The sequence below is a fragment of the Alligator sinensis genome, unplaced genomic scaffold (genome assembly GCF_000455745.1).
Source record: "Alligator sinensis unplaced genomic scaffold, ASM45574v1 scaffold61_2, whole genome shotgun sequence".
In the NCBI taxonomy this organism is placed as follows: Eukaryota; Metazoa; Chordata; order Crocodylia; family Alligatoridae; genus Alligator; species Alligator sinensis.
The window spans coordinates 1024632-1043681 of NW_005842108.1; the positions used below are offsets into that span (position 1 = coordinate 1024632).

General features: G+C 43.1%; 1 protein-coding gene across 1 annotated transcript in view; it reads left to right on the forward strand.

The window, feature by feature from the left end:
* RIF1 (replication timing regulatory factor 1) overlaps window positions 1-19050 on the forward strand; it is a 61751-nt gene that overhangs the window by 13167 nt on the left and 29534 nt on the right. The window contains exons 9-17 of the mRNA XM_025205188.1: window positions 6115-6266; window positions 8392-8518; window positions 12645-12818; window positions 13076-13186; window positions 13471-13533; window positions 15990-16090; window positions 16528-16614; window positions 17249-17322; window positions 17537-17717. Coding sequence (XP_025060973.1) covers window positions 6115-6266; window positions 8392-8518; window positions 12645-12818; window positions 13076-13186; window positions 13471-13533; window positions 15990-16090; window positions 16528-16614; window positions 17249-17322; window positions 17537-17717 — 1070 coding nt within the window. The remainder of the gene's footprint in view (window positions 1-6114; window positions 6267-8391; window positions 8519-12644; window positions 12819-13075; window positions 13187-13470; window positions 13534-15989; window positions 16091-16527; window positions 16615-17248; window positions 17323-17536; window positions 17718-19050) is intronic.

Here is a 19050-nt window from a genome sequence, read left to right on the forward strand (position 1 = left end):
GGGATGCAGGCATGACTCGCTTTAGTCAGAAGGGGGTAAGTGGCAGCAGGATAGAACTCCCAGCCCTGCCATGCCTGCATCCTGCTTCCCTGCTGGGCAAGCAGCAGCAGGACAGAACCCCTGCTCCCAGCGCTGATGCAGGTGCAGCAGTGCTAGGAGTGAGGACTATGACCTGCTACTACTTGCCCCCTTTCTCCCAGAGTGAGCCGTGCCTGCATCACATACCCCCCCCAAAATGCTGCCTGGGCAGGCAGCAGCAGAGCGGAGTCCCCACTTCCAGTGCTTCTGCCCCTGCATCGGTGCTGGGAATGGGGATTGTGCCTTGCTGCTAGTTGTGGGGTGGGTGGGCGCTGTCACTGCTTGCCAGCTGGTGTGAGGAGGGGTGCAGGTGCGGCAGCACTCGGAACAGGGGCTTTGTCGTGCTGTCGCTTGCCCCCTCGTGCACGGAGCAAGCCATGCCCGTACCTGCGCCTGCCCCCCCGCCCCCCACTGGGCAAGTGGCAGCAGGGCAGAGCCCCCACTGAGCACTGCTGTGCCTGCATTCTGCACCCCCCCTTCCCCCCACCAAGTCCTGTGTCCCAGGCCCCAGCTGGGTAGCTTGTCCCAACCCCAATCCTTCCCAACCCCAACAGACTTATCAGCTGGCTGAATCGGCCAAAGCTTTTCCAAATCAATTCGGAGGCTTCAAATTGATTTGGAGCTTTTAATTGGTCTCTCGACTCGATTTGGATTCGGAGATTCAATCCCTGAATCGGGCTGAATCTTCTCCGAATTGGCTGCCAAAGCTTTGCACAGCTTTGTGAAGCTTCATTCCCTGATTCGATTCAGTGGCGATCTGGTGGCCGAATCTCTGAATCCAAATCGAATCAAAGGGCCCTTTAATCTTTACGAATTGAATCGGCACTCTGAATCGATTCAGAAAGGTTCAGAGATTCAGACATAGAGACAGTTTAGATGTTTTTCTACATAGCTCAAGGTATTAGGTGGCTGGTGAATGCTGAGATGCCGGGGCGAATGGAGTGTCCCACAGAAGTGTGGGCGGCTCCCCAGCATGCTCAGCAGCAGACCCAGAATTGGGCCAGAAGCACTTCCAGTACACTTCCCGGTCTGCTGGGGAGCATGCAGGGAGCCCCCCCTCGCCCCGCCGGCTCAGTGACTGGTGCCTCCTGGGTCTTAGGGGGGCCACCCAGGTTCCCCCTTCAGCCAATTGCTGAGCCAGCAGGGCGTGGGGGGGCCCCCAGCACACTCCCTGGTGGACCCAGAAGTGGACCAGGAGTACTTCCAGTCCACTTCTGGGTTCACCACCGAGCATGTGGAGGGCCCCCCCACACTCCTGTGGGACACACTATCCACCCCAGCATTGCAGCGTTAACAAGCTGCACTGGTACCTCAAGGTATGTAGAAAAAACATTTAAAGCTGTGTCTATGTCCGAATCGCCAATTCTCCGAATCGGCATCAAATCTTCAGATTCGGATTTGGCCGAATCAAATCGGGGATAGTGAGCCAAATCAACAAATCGAATTACTGTCCCTGATTTGGGCCAAATCCGAATCTAATAGGGCCCGCTTGACACACTCCTAATAATCATGCTATGGAGAACCTTCAGGGCCACAGGTAACATATACATTTTTCAGCTATATCTATATTTGATTTTATATTTGTCACCATAATGCAGTAGCAAATAACGTATGTTTATTTTTTCCAATATTTCCTATAAAGTGACACACATTGATAGAATGTTTTCCTCCTAACATGCCCAGCCAGACTGCATTTTATCCCTCTGTACCTGCTGTAGAGTTAAGACTCTTTTCATTCCTGTTATGCAGGTGAAGCCTTTGCCATTTCAAGGAGCACCTCAAATACCTGCTTTATAAAGTAACCATTAGTAAAATTCTACCATACTAAACACAGTTTCAAATTAGTAACCTTTTTTACTATTAGCCAAAAATAAGTAGAGAGTCCAGTGTTCTTTCTCTCTCGTTTTTGGAAACTACGAAGCATTCCCAACCCTTTTTTCCATTTTGGACATCAAACATAGTCTCCCAACTCAACTTGGAGCAAGCAAGGAAAGTCTCCTAAAAATATTGTTGACACACTTTACGCAATTCTTCCTACATTGCTAGAAATTGCTAACATGGTATTTGACAGGTTCTGTATATCTGTTGCTGTTTTACTTTCACTAACAGATCTTTGTTAGCATTGTCACAAGATATCATTTTGGAGCTAGGGAGCAGATTCTAACTTTTTCTGTTTGTTGGATTTTGTAGCCAAATGGCTGTCTCCCTTTACAATATCTGTTTCAGAACCAGATATTTTAAAAACAGAAGGGTACAAGCTAGTGATACTGAGCTGATTGTCAAGTCTGAGATAGCTGAACACTAAAAGTATGGAAGAACGTAAACTGCAGTATTGGGTGATGAAGTAATTTAGAGTTATTTTCCATTGTATATATCCTCGACTTCCCCCTTTTGTTACAGAAATCCAGTGCTTCTAACCTAGCATGCATGCGTGTTTTTCTTCCAGCTTGGACTTTGCAGTAGCTTTATTGGCAAAGGATAAGAATTCCAGCAGATTTCCCTATAAGGAAAAATCATTTGCAGGGAGATCCACGGTTCAGGTTCCTTCTCAAGATCGTTGAAACTTCTATAAACACCCTCATTCATATCTTGAGTTTTGAGTCCAAACACAGTAGTGGTGGTACATATGGCGCTTTTTTGGGAAGTAGACAAGCATTTATGCAGTTCTGCCTTGCATAAAACTTTAAATGTGACTGTCCCTCCAAACAGGTATCCCAAAAGTATTGGTACATTTTGTACATGGCTGGTATATCTTTCCTTGTGGCAAAACATGAATAAAGATAGTACAACTTAAAAAGAAACTTCTGGACTCTTTAGGGTTCCTGTGTATTGCAGAAATGTTCTCAAAGATATTCTGATGTTTCATCATCAAAATCCACTTGCAGATTATGATAGAACAGCCAAGAGGAATAGCTGAAAACTATCTTTCCTCATCCATGAATAGGCCCAAAGGAGATATTTATTCATCATTTGCATATTCAAGAATGAGCATGTAGAGACTTCTATAAACATAGATTGCTTACCTTGCATGGAGATAATCCAAGCATTGAGTCTTTCCTGTAGTCTTTTCCTGATACTTCACAAATAATTTAGAGATCTCAGCCATGGTACTTGCTGGATTTCGTGGTGCAGTACATATAGCAATGTTCCTCAAGATAGCTAAACTTTTTAAATAAAACTTTGGAATACTGCCTTGCTTTGGGGGAGATCAGTATCTTTCAGACTTGGAACTGCAGATGGCTAATGCTGATCTCTGAAGCTGGAAACAGATCTCGCTGAATAAAGTGGAGCAGCTGTGCTATGAAGTGTCACAGAACAGCTGATCTGCTTCATTGGGTGAAACACGTCACCACTTGTCCTGCCTCTTGATGGTGTGAAACAAGGGGCAGTGTTTTCTCCAGAAGCTTTAGGACCTGATCCGGTGTATCCTCAGAATTTTTAGGCAGAGTTTGGCTCCTCAAGCCCTGCCCAGCTTTCTTCACTTATCCAGATGTGTCCTCAGAGATTTCAGGGGTAGGCCTGGATAAGCAGGGAAAGTGTGGATTTCCTTGCTCACCCAGACCTGCTCCTGGCATCCCTGGGGACAGGTCTGGGTGAGTGGGGAAAGCTAGACTTTCCCTGTTTACCCAGATAGGTCCCTAGAGATTCTGAGGGCAGGTCTGAGTAAGTGGGCTGTGCAGGCTTTCCTTCGTTGCAGGGAGCACCCCGGAGATCAGGGCTGGGTTTCTAAGCAGGGAACCCTGGCTTTCCCCCATTATCAAAAGGCACCGTGAGATTCCCCAGAGTGCCTCTAAGTGGGGGAAACTTGGGCAGGTGGCTAAATTGTCCAATACAAATAAGCACAGATGAGGTTTGTTCTGGTCTCGGGGCTAGAACAGCCCTCTCATGCAAAGAGCACAACTCCGGATGGCTGGAGTTTGCAGGAAGCTCAGGTTGCCCACACTCTCCTGCCATAGAGGTAATAGAAGTCCGTTGCAATAAAGCAGTAGAATCTTACTGCCGTTTCTTGTGACACTGATTTTTTGATATGGCCTGATAAAGGGTAGCAAAGTCTGTTTGCATCTCCATAAAATTTTTATGGTGGCACAAATGAGACATCAGGCGGCATTCTGTTTCGGTCCTGAGTTCATAATGTTTACTTTGACTTTAACATCTATGATGCCTACATACATGTCCAAAGTTCCAAATACAAATTTCTCCACCCTTTTCTTAAGGGTCGCTGTAATGCATGTTAAAAATGAATTACTGTTTCTTGTTATTTGCTGTATAAAAGGATATAGATTTTATAGATTCTTTGAAGAGCTAAAGGGTGATTGCAAGTTAAAATAAAGGCCTCTGGCAGCTGTCAGTAGTGGCATGATTAGGATTTGAGAAATTGTCACAGATTTAAAAAATCATGTGTCCTACTATGTCAGACATGCATAGCGGGACATGTGTTTTTGGGGATCCTCATCACCATTTGTTGAGGCATGCAGCTGCCTGCACTTGGACAAGTGAGATTCCTGGTATTCAGTTGTCCATACCCAGCATGAGTGCAGCCAAGTGCATGTGTGGTGAAAAAGACTGTAACACAGTCAGCTGTGGATCAGGGAGCTCTCCATTTCACAGTCCATATTTGGCCAGGTGCATACAAGACTCCCCATACTCGGCTGCTTGTGTCCCTGACCTCTGTGTGCATCTCGTGTCTGTCGTCGTCCATCCCCCGTCCCCTCCCCACCCCAATCCTCCAGCATGAAAACTGCACATACAGCTGGGGACCTGGGAACTCCCTGAAGCTCAGCTGTATATGCTGGGGCACATATGTCTGGGCATTGAGGAGCTCCCATGGACAGCTGGGTTGGGTTTTACACAGTGGCTTTAAATGTCCTTGCGCAGGGGAGAGCCCATTGGCTCCCAGAGCAAGGACACAAAGCTACATTATACAGTTGCATTGTCCTGGGCTGCGAAGTTCCATGGTATAGGGTGAGAACTGCCCCTGTGTTTGTAAGCTTCATCTTACTGGTATATAGTTTAATCATTTCAACAGTGCTCAACTGTCATGGTATCTCTTCGTTATGGAGTGAGAGGTAGTCTTTGAGATGGCTAGCACAGTGTTTCTGGAGAATTGACTGACAGTTAGGAGACTTTTCCTGGATTCTGCATTGAATAATGAGCTAGTATAGGAAGTCCTGGAAGGCTGTCCAGTTACTCAAATTCTCTTGTCCACAAATGGACCTCTGCCCATTGTCCCAAACACAAGGTAAACATTTTATAGGGAGAAAAGTCTAGCAGCCTTACATAATACATCCTTTCTACCAGTCATGACTAAGGGCACATTTTGCATTGTTCTGCGCTGATTCTAAGCTTGTATAAGGTGGCGGGGTTCATTCTCCCTAAATTCATAATTCAATAAGGAAACATGATAAAGATCCTTAAGGATGTAGATTAACAGCATTAAAGATGCTCAGACTCTCTGCAGGCTTTTCAGCTCAAGATCAGCCCCTCAATGTGTGCTGTAAGCTTTGTGTCTAGAAAAAGAAATGCCATTTATCTGATATAATACTTCAAATCTTTTATTAGATTTCTACAAGTATGGACACCCTTAAAAACATTGCAGAAATCCCTGTTGTTAATTTTTCACGCTTTATTTAGAGAACTTAAAGTTTTCACTTTCTACATCAAAACTGGGTTTTTGACACTGGGATTTTTTTTCTCAAGATTTGTATGGATAATCTTTTTTTTTCTTTATATTCCTGTGTCTTATTTTTAAATAAAATAACTCTTCTAATGTTGGTTATTCACAGCACACCTTCTGTATCTGTTCTGGTAGGCTCTTGTGTAAAAATGGAAGAATAACTTTCTCTTTTCCTGTTATAATTGATAATATTGAGTACACTGGAAATGGTTGAGTAAGAAGATACAGTCTTGCTTGGTTGGAAGTTATTAATTGAAAGAAAGGAACCTTACAGTTTAGAAATTTCCCTTTTTGCTGTGCTGCAAAATAACTTAGTATTTTTTCCCATTGCATCTCTTAAAATATGTTTTTTGTTCCTCAAGATATATTGTGCAGTGCAAAAAGGCTGAAATTGCTAATGCAGCCGTTGAGCTCTATCCATGTGAGAACAGAGGCTTTGGCATTGACGAAACTGGAGGTTTGGTGGTATTTATTGGTGAGACTTGGACCTCAGCTGCCTGCCAACTTTGAACAGGTAACAAAAATGCACATAGGCTAAACTGTTCTGTTAAAACAATTTTCTGTTAGTGTGAGCTGAGCATCTCTGAGAACTTTTCTGTACCTGTTTGTCTGGTCTATCACTTTCAGTCCTAAAACAGTTACAAAAAAGACAGTCATATTTGTAGGTATCAAACCTGATCTGTTTTAAAAAATGCTAAACTTTAAGAAGAATATTTAAACAGTTAAATTTGGACACCCCACCATGAACATATCTTGGATTTTGAAAAAGGCGGTGCACCTTCGCATATAATATAATAGGCTGCTTGCAGACTTTGGTGCGGGGGGGAGGAATGCGCTTTAACAGAAACAGCAGCATGTTAGTTAAATCTATCTCTGTAGCATCTGTTAATATCGCTCTTCAGTGGGGCTTTTTGGTGTTTTTAGCTAAAGCTGATTCAATCAATTGTTAGGAAAAAAACACCAACCCCCCCCCCCCCCCCCCCCCTCTGAAGCTCCCGATCTTTAAAGACATAGAGAGATCTGTGTCCAGCTAAGGTGCTGCCTCTTCTGGGCTGTGCACTGAGTTTAAAAAATGCCATTTTTTTTCCCAACAACTGCAAGCAGCCACATACAATTTTCTCCAGTTAAAAAGGAGCTAGAAGATTTAGAAATATTCTAGGGGCCTAACACTATATTATTCAGCTTAACATCAGAGCAAAAAGAAATATAAGTTTATTAGAATATGCACTGACTTCATATATAAAGTTTAAAAAACACTAAAACCTAGGCAAAAATAGTCAAAGAATGTTGTTCTGTTACTACTATAATCATGATAGTTAAATATACATCTCTTACTTAGACTCATAAAACAAAATCTAACCTTCTTGAGCATCTTGATGGTGCATCCATCATTTCACTGTCATATTTACCTCACCTGAGTTCGTTTTTAGCTAGAACTGAGAATCTGAAGGGCTGTGAAATAGAAGATTACCAGGACTGGCTAACAGACAGCAGAATTGTAGAAGAAAGGATATCTTGAATAATGCAATGTCTATGCCATTAAAAAGGAGAGAGGGTGGCTAACACCTGTGGAGCAAAGAATGTTTAGTCAGGTAGATTGTAATGAGCCACAAAGTCAGTTGACTGTCATTCCTGTCTGACTAGAAATGTTGCTGCCACTGCCAAGCAGTTAATTTTAACTTTTGGGAGCAGGAATCAAGAGCTTGGGTCAGGGAGGAGGGAGAGGGTGCAACTGTACTGCTGTACCCCACTGGATCTGAGCTTGCAACCACATATGTTGCTCAGGTCTGGACTGTTAAGAGCATATGAATCCATGCAACTGAAAAATGTACTTAACCTCAGTTCAATGTTCAGTAAATAAACAAACCTACAGAAGTAAGATGGAAAATATTGGCACAGTAGTCTGGCTGTGTAAATTAGTGGTACACAACTGCTTAGAACGGTTCTGCCTAATGCTGCATCACCCCTGAATAAAGCATTTCAGCCAAGTATCTGTTTAACCTGGTCTGGAAAATTTGCAGAGATTAAAATTTCACAACAGGTCTAGGTAGCCTATTACAATGTTGTCAGATAGGCAGTGAGCTCACAGGCTTCCTGCCATGCTGTCCTGTCTGAGACCCCGGCTGCCACAGGACTGGAGCCCAGGGGCTGTATGTTAACTGCTTGTGGGCCAGATGTGGGCCACCAAGTGGACAATCCTGTCCTAAAGATGTGAGTAGTTTTCTACATGTGACAGAGGGAGAGGCTGCTGCTGCAACAAATTATGACAGTTTGTGAAGTACAAGTGGTAATAGTCCCCTGATTCAAATGGGGGTAGGGCTTACTGATTCTTGCTGTTAACTTCTCTTTGTGTGTGTCATGCGTATTGCAAGAGACAAGGATTTTTTTATGGGTGATATCTTTCATTGAAACAACTGGATAGTTGGCATAAAGTTAGGCAAGCTTTCAAACGCAAAGCATGAAGAAAATGCTTTACATTCCAAAGCTTGTCTGACTTATCCAAACTATCCAGTTGGTCCAATAAAAGCTTTTACCTATAAAAATCTTTTCCCCTTGCATAATTCCTAGACCATCATGGCTACATTTCTCTATCACTGCCATCACATACATATTATCATTGGCATTTCATATCTTTTCAGGTTTGTGTTCCATTAATCCAAAGCACTTTAAGTCCAGATTCTTCTGCTATACTTCAAGGAACTCTTTCCATACTTCAAGGAACTCTTCCCCGTGCATCAGCCACTGCAGCACCTACACAGAAATCAGGTATGAATTAAGCCTATTAACAGCTATAAATCAGATTAGAATTTACTGTGATCAGTATCTATTGAATGGTACAAGACAATGTACGTAAGATAATACGGTTTTCAGTATCTTGCATTGTACCTTGCTTTGCAGATAATGTTTAGCCCTGTGATGCTAAACATCCATCTGTATTCAAAATGGTTATTTGTATGGCATAATGGTTCGATAACTTTTGAATATAAGCATACCTCAATTATATGTTTGTCTGTTTATACTACATCACCTTTACATAGGCAGTATTTAAATAGCTTTCCTCTGTGTACATTTCCATGATCAGCTATAGCTTTTTTTAACAAAGTAGACCTAGTTAATATGTATGTAAACTAAATTATTTACTAAAAATCAAGCATCCATAATGCTTGAGAAGCTTGAGAGAGTCCAGAGAAGAGCCACGCGCATGATCAGAGGTCAGGGAAGCAGACCCTACGATGACAGGCTGAGAGCCCTGGGGCTCTTTAGCCTGAAAAAGCGCAGGCTCAGGGGTGATCTGATGGCCACCTACAAGTTTATCAGGGGTGACCACCAGCATCTGGGGGAACGTTTGTTCACCAGAGCGCCCCAAGGGATGACGAGGTCGAATGGTCACAAACTACTTCAAGATTGTTTCAGGCTGGACATAAGGAAGAACTTCTTTACTGTCCGAGCCCCCAAGGTCTGGAACAGCCTGCCACCGGAGGTGGTTCAAGCGCCTTCATTGAACACCTTCAAGATGAAACTGGATGCTTATCTTGCTGGGATCCTATGACCCCAGCTGACTTCCTACCCTTTGGGCGGGGGGCTGGACTCGATGATCTTCCGAGGTCCCTTCCAGCCCTGATGTCTATGAAATCTATGAAATAATAAGATATTTTAATTTTATTTTTTAAAAATATTTTTATCCTCATTTGTGTGCGTTTTTGTTTATATATAGAAGTGATTGCATAATAGCTCAAAATGAAGTCTTCTGTTTATTGTGGGGGTGAATGGGTGGGTGGTATGGGGTTTGTGGGGGGTGTATGTGGAGTGTAGGGGTATGCATGGGTGTCTCTGGGTGGGTATGGGTGCGTTGTGGGGATGTGTGCGTGGGTATGGGGTTTGTGGGGGGATTGTGGGGTGTGCGCAGGGAGAGGGTGGTTGGGAGTGTGTGTGGGTGCGTGTGTTTGTTTGCGTGCAGCAGTGAGCAGTGCTCCCCTAAAGGCCTGCAGGTGTGGTGGAGGGTGTGGGTGGGTGCAGTGTTTGTGGTATATATAGTTTCATAGTTGGTAGGGTCGGAAGGGACCTGAGGAGATCATCTAGTCCAACCCCCTGCCGTGGCAGGAAAGAGTACTGCGGTCAAACAACGCCAGCCAGATGTTCGTCCACCCTCCTTTTAAAGACCCCCAGGGTAGGAGCCAGCACCACTTCCCTTGGAAGTTGGTTCTAGGTCCTAGCCGCCCTGACAGTGAAATAGCACTTTCTAATGTCTAGCCTGAAACTACCCTCCTCTAGCTTGTGTCCCTTGTTTCTTGTAACTCCCAGGATTGCTCGGAGCAATAGGGACTCTCCCAATGCTTGCTGGTCCCCCTTGACTAGTTTGTAGACTACCACTAGATCCCCCCTCAGCCTTCTCTTTTGGAAGCTGAACAGGTTCAGGTCCCGTAGCCTCCAGTCATAGGGCCTGCCTTGCTGCCCCCTGATCATACAAGTGGCCCTCCTCTGGACACTCTCAATGCTATCCACATCCCTCCTGAAGTGCGGTGCCCAGAAGTGGACGCAGTACTCCAGCTGTGGCCTGACCAGTGTCGCATAGAGGGGGAGGATCACCTCCTTGGACCTGCTTGAGATGCATCTGTGGATTCACGACAAGGTATGGTTGGCCTTCCTGACCGCGTCCCCACACTGTCGGCCCATGTTCATTGTGGCATCAGTGATGACTCCAAGATCTTTTTCTGTCTCAACACTGGCGATTGTGTGCGAAGGAAGGTGAAGGAGGGTGTGGTTTGTGGGGCAAGGTTTGAGGGTAAGTGGGGTATGCATAGGAGCCGATGCATGTGCCTCCACTGGGCGGGACCAAGGAACCCACCGCGAGCCAGACAAAGCCTCTCCACAGGCCGTATCTGGGCCACTGGCTATATTTTGCCACCCCGATCTAAACTATAACTAGTAAGCTAGAACTGGTTATTGCTGAGCTGATTGGTTAAGTTTTTAACTGTTCACATTCCTAGATGCGGTGCATTTAATGGCGCTGCTGCAGGCAGGCCACGCTTTTGGAATTAGGACATGGATAGGGTTGAAAGAATGGAAAATTATTGTGAATGAGACCCAGGAAGCTTATAAGTGCTCCTTACAGGTCAGTTCAATTGACATAACTGAGGGCTCTATTTCAGGAGATACCTTTATCAAACGTTTACCTTTTACATATGCTATTTCAACTTGGAAAAATTAAGGACAATTCTTTATCAACATTTTACAATGAGGGGCCAGCAGGGGAGATTATGCTTAGGGGCGACCAACACGGGTCCATTAGAGGCAGGTCCTGTCAGACCAACCTGGTGGCCTTCTATAACCAGGTCACAAAATCCGTAGACGCAGGTGTCACGGTGGACGTAGTCTTCCTGGACTTCAGGAAGGCCTTTGACACTGGCTCTCACCCCATTCTTGTTAAAAAACTAGGGGACTGTGGCGTCAACACCTACACAGTCAAATGGGTCACTGGTTGGCTGGAGGGCCGTGCCCAGAGAGTGGTGGTGGATGGGTCTTTTTCGACCTGGAGGGATGTGGGCAGTGGGGTCCCCCAGGCCTTGGTCCTCGGGCTTGCACTGTTCAACATCTTCATCAGCGACTTGGACGGGTGTAAAAAAGCACCCTGCTCAAATTCACAAATGACACTAAGATGTGGGGAGAAGTGGGCACGCTAGAATGGAGAAATAGGCTGCAATCGGACCTAGACAGGTTACAGGGGTGGGCAGATGAGAACAGGATGGGTTTCAACACTGACAAGTACAAGGTGCTGCACCTGGGGAGGAAGAACCAGCAGCATACCTACAGGCTGGGGAACTCCCTTCTCGTCAGTGCAGAGGCAGAAAAGGATCTTGGAGTCATTATTGATGCCAAAATGAACATGGGCCGACAGTGTGGGAACGGGGTCAGGAAGGCCAACCGCACCTTGTCATGCATCCACAGATGCATCTCAAGCAGGTCCAAAGAAGTGATCCTCCCCCTCTATGCGACACTGGTCAGGCCACAGTTGGAGTACTGCGTCCACTTCTGGGCACCGCACTTCAGGAGGGATGTGGACAACATGGAGAGGGTACAAAGGAGGGCCACCCGCATGATCAGGGGTCAGCAGGGCAGGCCCTACGAGAAGAGGCTAAGGGACCTGAAGCTGTTCAGCCTCCACAAGAGAAGGCTGAGGGGGGATCTAGTGGCCGTTTACAAATTAGTCAGGGGGGACCAGCAGGCACTGGGGGAGTCCCTGTTCCCCCCGAGCACTCCCAGGAGTGACAAGAAATAACGGTCACAAGCTGGCAGAGGATAGATTCAGGCTAGATATCAGGAGGTGCTACTTCACAGTCAGGGCGGTTAGGATCTGGAACCAACTTCCAAAAGAAGTGGTGCTGGCTCCTACCCTGGGGGTCTTTAAGAGGAGGCTAGATGAACACCTTGCCGGGGTTGTTTGACCCCCAATACTCTTTTCTGCCATGGCAGGGGGTCGGACTTGATGATCTGCTCAAGTCCCTTCCTACCCTACCAACTATGAAACTATGTGACAAGAAGCAAACTTTTCATAAATGTCCAAAGTAATTTGAAAAATAGTTGTTGTTCTCAAGGGAAACATGAGCAACTAGTAATTTTCATACATAGTAGCAATGGTAGGAGAGCTGCTAAAATGATGAAAGACACTTTTTATATCTAAAGCACAAAGTTGTTGAGGTTTTGACAATTTTGGTTGTGTTCCTAGCTTTGAGATCCTTGCAAAGAATAATGTACATAGTATAAAAAATGGAAACACTTGTAGAGAGAACCTTTGCCTGATAGTAACATTTGAATCCATTTTCTCTGGCTTAATTAGTTCATTTAAATAAAGTGGTGGGATACTTACAAGAACTGTAATTCTTTTTTTTTTTAGGTTCTTATTCATTTGGAAGTCCAGGCACCCCACGGCTTAATTTCAACTCCAGCATAGCAGGAATGTTGGTGATTCCCTCCATTCAGCTCTTGGGAATTGAAATGCTGCTTCACTTCTTGATGGGGCCAGATGTTTTGACTTTTGCCCAGCAAAGCAAACTTGTACTTAGTCTAGGTATTTGTACTATGTTATTCAAAGTACTTTTGAAACAGAGGCTAGTCTTTAAGATTATTTATTTTCCACAACATTTTGCTAAATCTAAAGATGCACATAATACACAAGACACCATATGAGAATTAATTCAGTATTAACATCTGATAAAACACTTAAAACACACACTGCTCTTGATTATTCTCCTTTGTCTCTTGCGAGTACTTGCATAAAACATTGGTTTGATATAATGTGTGTGTGTTTTTTATTTACCCTCCTAGAGCCTCTCCAATATCCACTGATCAGTAGCCCTTCCTTTTTTTGTAAGCATGCAAGCACGCTTATAAATGCAGTTCAGGATGGCTTCATTGCAATTGGAAAAGAAGTTCCTGGTAAGAATTTCATCATAGAATAAACTTGTTTTCCCTGCCGTTCATGAACACCCCCCCCAACCCCCCACCCCCGAGAAAACAAAGTTTTTTAATAGCATAATGTGAAATAATTGAAATGGAGTTTTTGTTACCACTGCATGTAATTTTGTGTTTTTGTGTAGAGGATGTACATTTAAATTTGAAATCGATTTCAAGGTCCAAACCTGAGCATCAGCTTTCTTTTGTGGTTACTACTTGTGTTCATTTCTTATCAGTGTAAGAGGAAATTTCACTTTGTCTTGTAGATGCCATGCTGAATGTTGTCTGGAAGGATATGATCAGTTATGTGAAGGTAGCTATTGAGTCAGGTAATGACATTTATTTTACATATGTTATGGTTGACTAAAACATAAATTCTTTGATTCTACCTATGGAAGCATTTGGTTCGTGAAGCCAGACCTTTCCTAAAATGTCCTTCTTGTGTGACACCTACCAGAAGCAATTTAATCTTTTGTATGATTCATGCACCTGTAACGTGCATAAATGGCTACGTTTTGTGATCTTTACAATGAAGTGATCCCTACTGAGTAACAGTTCTGTGTACTCTAGACTTGTAATAAATGCCATATCATATATAAAAACCGTGAAAACTTTCAGGTGCAAGCATGCAAACATTTATATCCATCTGATCTTCTTATCATAGTTCTTGTTCCTGTTTTCCCATATTGATTTAAACACTGTTTTCGCCTTGTTTAAAATAATATTGTTTCAAGATAGGTTGAGATCTTTAAATCAAGATAGTTTAACTTTTGAAAACATTGTTTTGGCTCAGGCTGAAGCTTTGCAAAATTAATTTAAAAACTTGAGTATTACAACTACCTATTAAGAGTAGGGTAAAATTGTAGTAGGTATGAAAAAAATGTGAAAATCACTTAAGCAGGTATATGATTTAACTAATGAATAATCCCTAGTGAAGTCAATGGGCCTATAAACATGCTCAAGGATATGCAGGGGTGTAGGTTGTAGCCGTGTTGGTCTAAGGATATAGGCAGACAAGGTTCCTTGGGTGAATTTGATATCTTTTATTAGACCAACCCAAATGGTTGGAGAATAGTTATTAAGCAAGCTTTCGGGTTCAAAAACCCTTCGTCAGGCTCAGGAAGCTGCAGCAGTTGGTGTGTGCTCTTCTGAACTTTTCATTCCATCCAGGAAGAGCACACACCAACTGCTGCAGCTTCCTGAGCCTGACGAAGGGTTTTTGAACCCGAAAGCTTGCTTAATAACTATTCTCCAACCATTTGGGTTGGTCTAATAAAAGATATCAAATTCACCCAAGGAACCTTGTCTGCTCAAGGATATGTGTATTTTTGCAGTATTTAAGACCTGAAATTTTGTATTAATTTTTCTTAATAGGTTTATGTTTTTGAAGGTTTAGCTTTTTTGCTTTCAAAAAAAAAAAATGTAAGCTTTTAGACTATTTGGCACCTTCCCTTATGTTTCCAAAGCACCTAAATGATTTAGGACCATAAGGAGCTTCTGGTTCTTTCTGATACAGCTGTGCTCTGAGAGACTAGAGAGCACGTGAGAGCTTTCATTGGCTGTGAGGAAGAAGATAAGGGGGAGTACAGCTCTTCTGTCTGGTGATTAGCACACTAATCCCTAGGATAGGGGAATCGGGGTGTTGGGTTCTGCTCCCAAGATGATCTTTGTGTTTTATGCAGTAATTGTTCAGTGTGAAATTCATGGGAAGAGAGACTAGAGCTACTGGCATCTCCTTTTTAGGGAAGTGCCCTAAACACACAGCATGAACTTTTGATTAGTCTTTTTGTCCTGCTGTTCCCTCTGCTCAGCTACCAGGCACTAGGAGCCAAGCACAGGGAGTAGCATTGTGTCTTGTTGTCCCCCCCACTTCCCCGTCTGTGCCCCACCTCAGCTGCTCAGCTGAGCTGCGGGGGCAGCAGTTTAAAAGATGGTGGGACCAGGTGCCAGGCTCTAAGGAAAGCCTTGCAAATTGGAAAACATAAATGAAGGTGCCAATAACCATCTAAAAGCCTGACTTTCAGGGCCCTTTCCCAAGCCCAGATCCCAGCCATGCTAGCTTTTAAACTGCTGCCCTGGAGATCAAAGAGAACCTGACCAGGCTGGGACCTGGGCTTAAGGAGGTTCTCTCCAAGGTAGCAGGGCAAAGCTCCCACTAGCACCAGAGTCCCAGGTGTGTGGAGCAGATGGGGGTTTTGCCATGGGAGCTCAATCTGCTAGACTTTCGGGCACTGGAAGCTGAGCAGAGGGAATAGTGCTGTGAGCCCTTTGCCTGCTTCTCATTGCAGGGCTTTGCTTCACTGCTCCAGTCCCCTGGAAATGGGAGGACTGTACTTTCTGGAAACTGGGATCATCCTGGGCAAGGTACAAGGAGCAGGGGAGTTGCAGACCTGAATATCTGTACTGCTCCCTTTCTAAGAATCATTTCTAGTGATGGAAATTTTCCACTGTAAGAAACAAATTTGTGTAAACAGCCAAGAGCAAAAACCAACACTAGCTGTTTAAGAGTACATATAGGGGAGGAGTAAAGGATGAACAGCCTTGTAATTTAAAAAAAAAATCTAGGTAGCTTTATAAATAACATTTCAGTATCTGTTTCCATAAGGAGCTTGTTACCCATGTTCATCATAACAGCATAATGGAACTAAAAATTGACAACTTCAATATTGTTTGGGGAACCAATTTAATTACAAAAAAGTAAGTTTTAGTGAAACTGACCAGTACTTTTGTTCTGCATATTCCTGTAACTTTATACCTGGTTTAAATATATTTATTTATTTGTTAGGCCATAAAAAGGAGAGGCAGGGTTCAGAAGTGTTAACAATATTGCTTCAAGCCTTAAAGAACATAGTTGAATCAAGTGCAGTTCCTGTCCAGAAAACACTGGTAAGATTTTGTGTTTTGGAGGAGGGAGGGGGTGCGGGTGTTGTTTTAGTTTCTTTAACCTGTATTCGATAAATATCCTACATTTGTTCCATCTGATTAACTTGCAGTAGATGGACCAAAACTCCAGTTTTTGACTGCTCTCTTTCCATTCATTTGAATAAGATCTCCGAGTTCTTTGTGACCAGGCTATGTAGAACCTGCCAGAAACCTTCAGATCTATTGTCAAACTTGTGCTATTGGGTCATTGATTCTCTTTTTCTTCCTAAGTTATGTTATTTCAGAGGTGATTGCTTTCTTTCTATACCAGAAGCCTTAAATTGGATGTGTTAGCATTTTTTCTCACACTTGCTAGTATTTGGTACTTGTAAGCACTTTCCTTTCTGAAGGATCCTTGTATATATTTAACACATTTGTTTTTCTTCACACTCCTTCCTCAGTCCCTTATAGAAATTACAATTAAGGAATTGCCTCCAAAAGTGTTGGGATCACCAGCATACCAGGTTGCTGATATGGATCTTTTAAATGTAAGTAAAACCTTTAACTCTATTTGCATTTATGCTTCAAGGGAAAAGTTAGAGTATATTACAAATATGTGGCACAGTCTGTAAACCACACAGTTCTGTGGCTTAGAATGGCTAGAAGTAAATTTATCGTTGATATATTTTTCCCACTGCAAGTGTTTAACTGCGTACGTTGAAAAAGTTGAAATGTTAGTAGATCTTCAGGACAGAAAGAGATTTTGAAGCTACTTGTTAGTAAACATTGTTAAGTACACAGTTTTGTCACAGGAATTGCAAGCGATAGTCTGGACCTGGGGTGACCAACCTTTGCCAAGTGCCACAACTGGCACGGGCAGCCTCTGAGTGGTATGTGGTAGATGAATACAGCCTGGACCAGTAGCTCTGACATATGAACTATTCCATTAATCTTAATGGGTGCTCACATCCCCCTGCTCCAACCTTTAAAATTTGAGCTCTAGGCTTTTATACTGAAGTTTATTCACTAGCATCTGAAATTTATAACTAAGCTCCTGGCCCATTTAGTTGAATTGATGTACACCATATATATTTGAATGAGTTAATTTTCCATTATCTTGGATGAACAATATGCTCTTTACTATTCTGATTAATAAATACTTTTTTATTTTCTTCTTGCAAGGGGACTCCAGCTTTGTTCTTAATTCAACTGCCTTTCCGTACTAATCTTTTGGAATGGTGTGTAACAGAAGAGAGGTAGGTGTCCCAGCAAAGGATTTATCAGAATGTGTATTTTGGGGTGGGGGTTATTTGTTTTTAAATAAACTTGCCTTGCTTTGCTCTATCTTCGATATATTGATCAAGGAGGGCTTTTTTTCGTGAATTTCAAATAAATATTACTTCCCTTTCTGCCCTGTCCCACCAGTCAGTCATGTCTGTCATTTTAATTGTTTAATTTTTTTTCTTTTAGGTTCTTCACAAATCTAGAAATCCTTGTGAGTTACGTTTTATCTGGTCCTACATCTCCTTTGGCATTCAGTGAATCTGTGTTCAGCATCATTAATGACAGTGCAAAACAGGTGGAAAATAAGGAGCATCTCTGGAGAATATGGAGTATTGTAGTTAACCCACTAACTGAATGGATTAATAAGGTATAGTATCATGTCAAGTATTTTTTATCTAGTGTACACTGGTCTCTTAAAGGACCACAGTAGGGAATGAAGCACAGTATGCTCACTCAACATGCACATTGCCTTGAAACAGATGTAATGTGGCTTATTCATTTGAGTCCAGAGCTGCTCATACTATTTTGTAGTGTACTGCATGTACAATGGGCCTGTCATGCGTTACTTCTGTGCTCCCTAGTGCAGTGTTTGACAGTATGGATTGACTTTGTTTAAAATCTCAAACATTTAGTAAAAACTTATTTGGACATTAACAGTTACATAGACCTTTACGATGCAGCTAGTCATTTTAGAATAACATGCATATTAAGAAGAGAGACCACGTAAGTAATGATAATCATTTTCATTATTTTCAAAGTTCTAAATGGAGCTCTAAAGTTAATAAGCATAGTCATTGCTGGTGATTTGCAAGTGATACAGATTGGCAGGATGGTAAATGATGGATCATCTGTTCAGAGTGGTGTAGGTTTTATGAGAAGGTAGACTGTTTAAAATCAGTGTTTAATATAGTCACTAGTTCCTTATGTCACTGAAGGAGCCCAGAATTCTTCCTCTGTTTTGTGACTCAGCTCTTTACAATCTGGATGCCAGAGGGCTCCTGCAGGTAGAGCAAGAATATTCCACTTAAGTTAGACCTCATCTACAGCAGCAGGAACTCTACTAAACATATGTAGCAAAATGAAGCAGGCTTTCTTATTGGTGCTGGGTTGATTATATTCCATCTAGTTCTCTTATCTAGACATAATGAACTCTTTGCTACAGCTCAGATATGTTGACCTGTCTTTAACTTCAGTGAAGGTACACTTGGAAGCCAGCTTGGCAGATCCATCCAGTGATATAGTTGGGGGCCACCATTTTTGGCAGGAGTGCCACAGAGTAAACCCCCCGCCTGTCCTAAATGCCATTCCAGTGTTTTTCTGTTGCCTGATCAGCTGCTTTTCTTGTTGCTTCTTTCCTGATCTGCAGCCTAGTCTACTACATTATATCTATCACCACCTGATCCCCAGTCTACCACATGCCACATGTGGCACTTCTGGTGATAGTGTCTCTCTACACAGCACTGGTTAGGCCTCACCTAAAGGATTGTGTGCAGTTTTGGCTCCACATTTTAAGAATGTGGGAAGCTTAGAGAGGAGCCAGAGGCAGATAACAAAAATGATAAAAGTGTTTGTAAGAAAAGTCATAGGAAGAGAGTTTGAAGGAAACAGACAAGTTCAGCTTGTGGAAAAGACGCTTAAGGGGTGGGGTGCAGAATAGCAGTCTTCAAATACCTGAAGAGCTGCCATAAAGAGTGAAAACG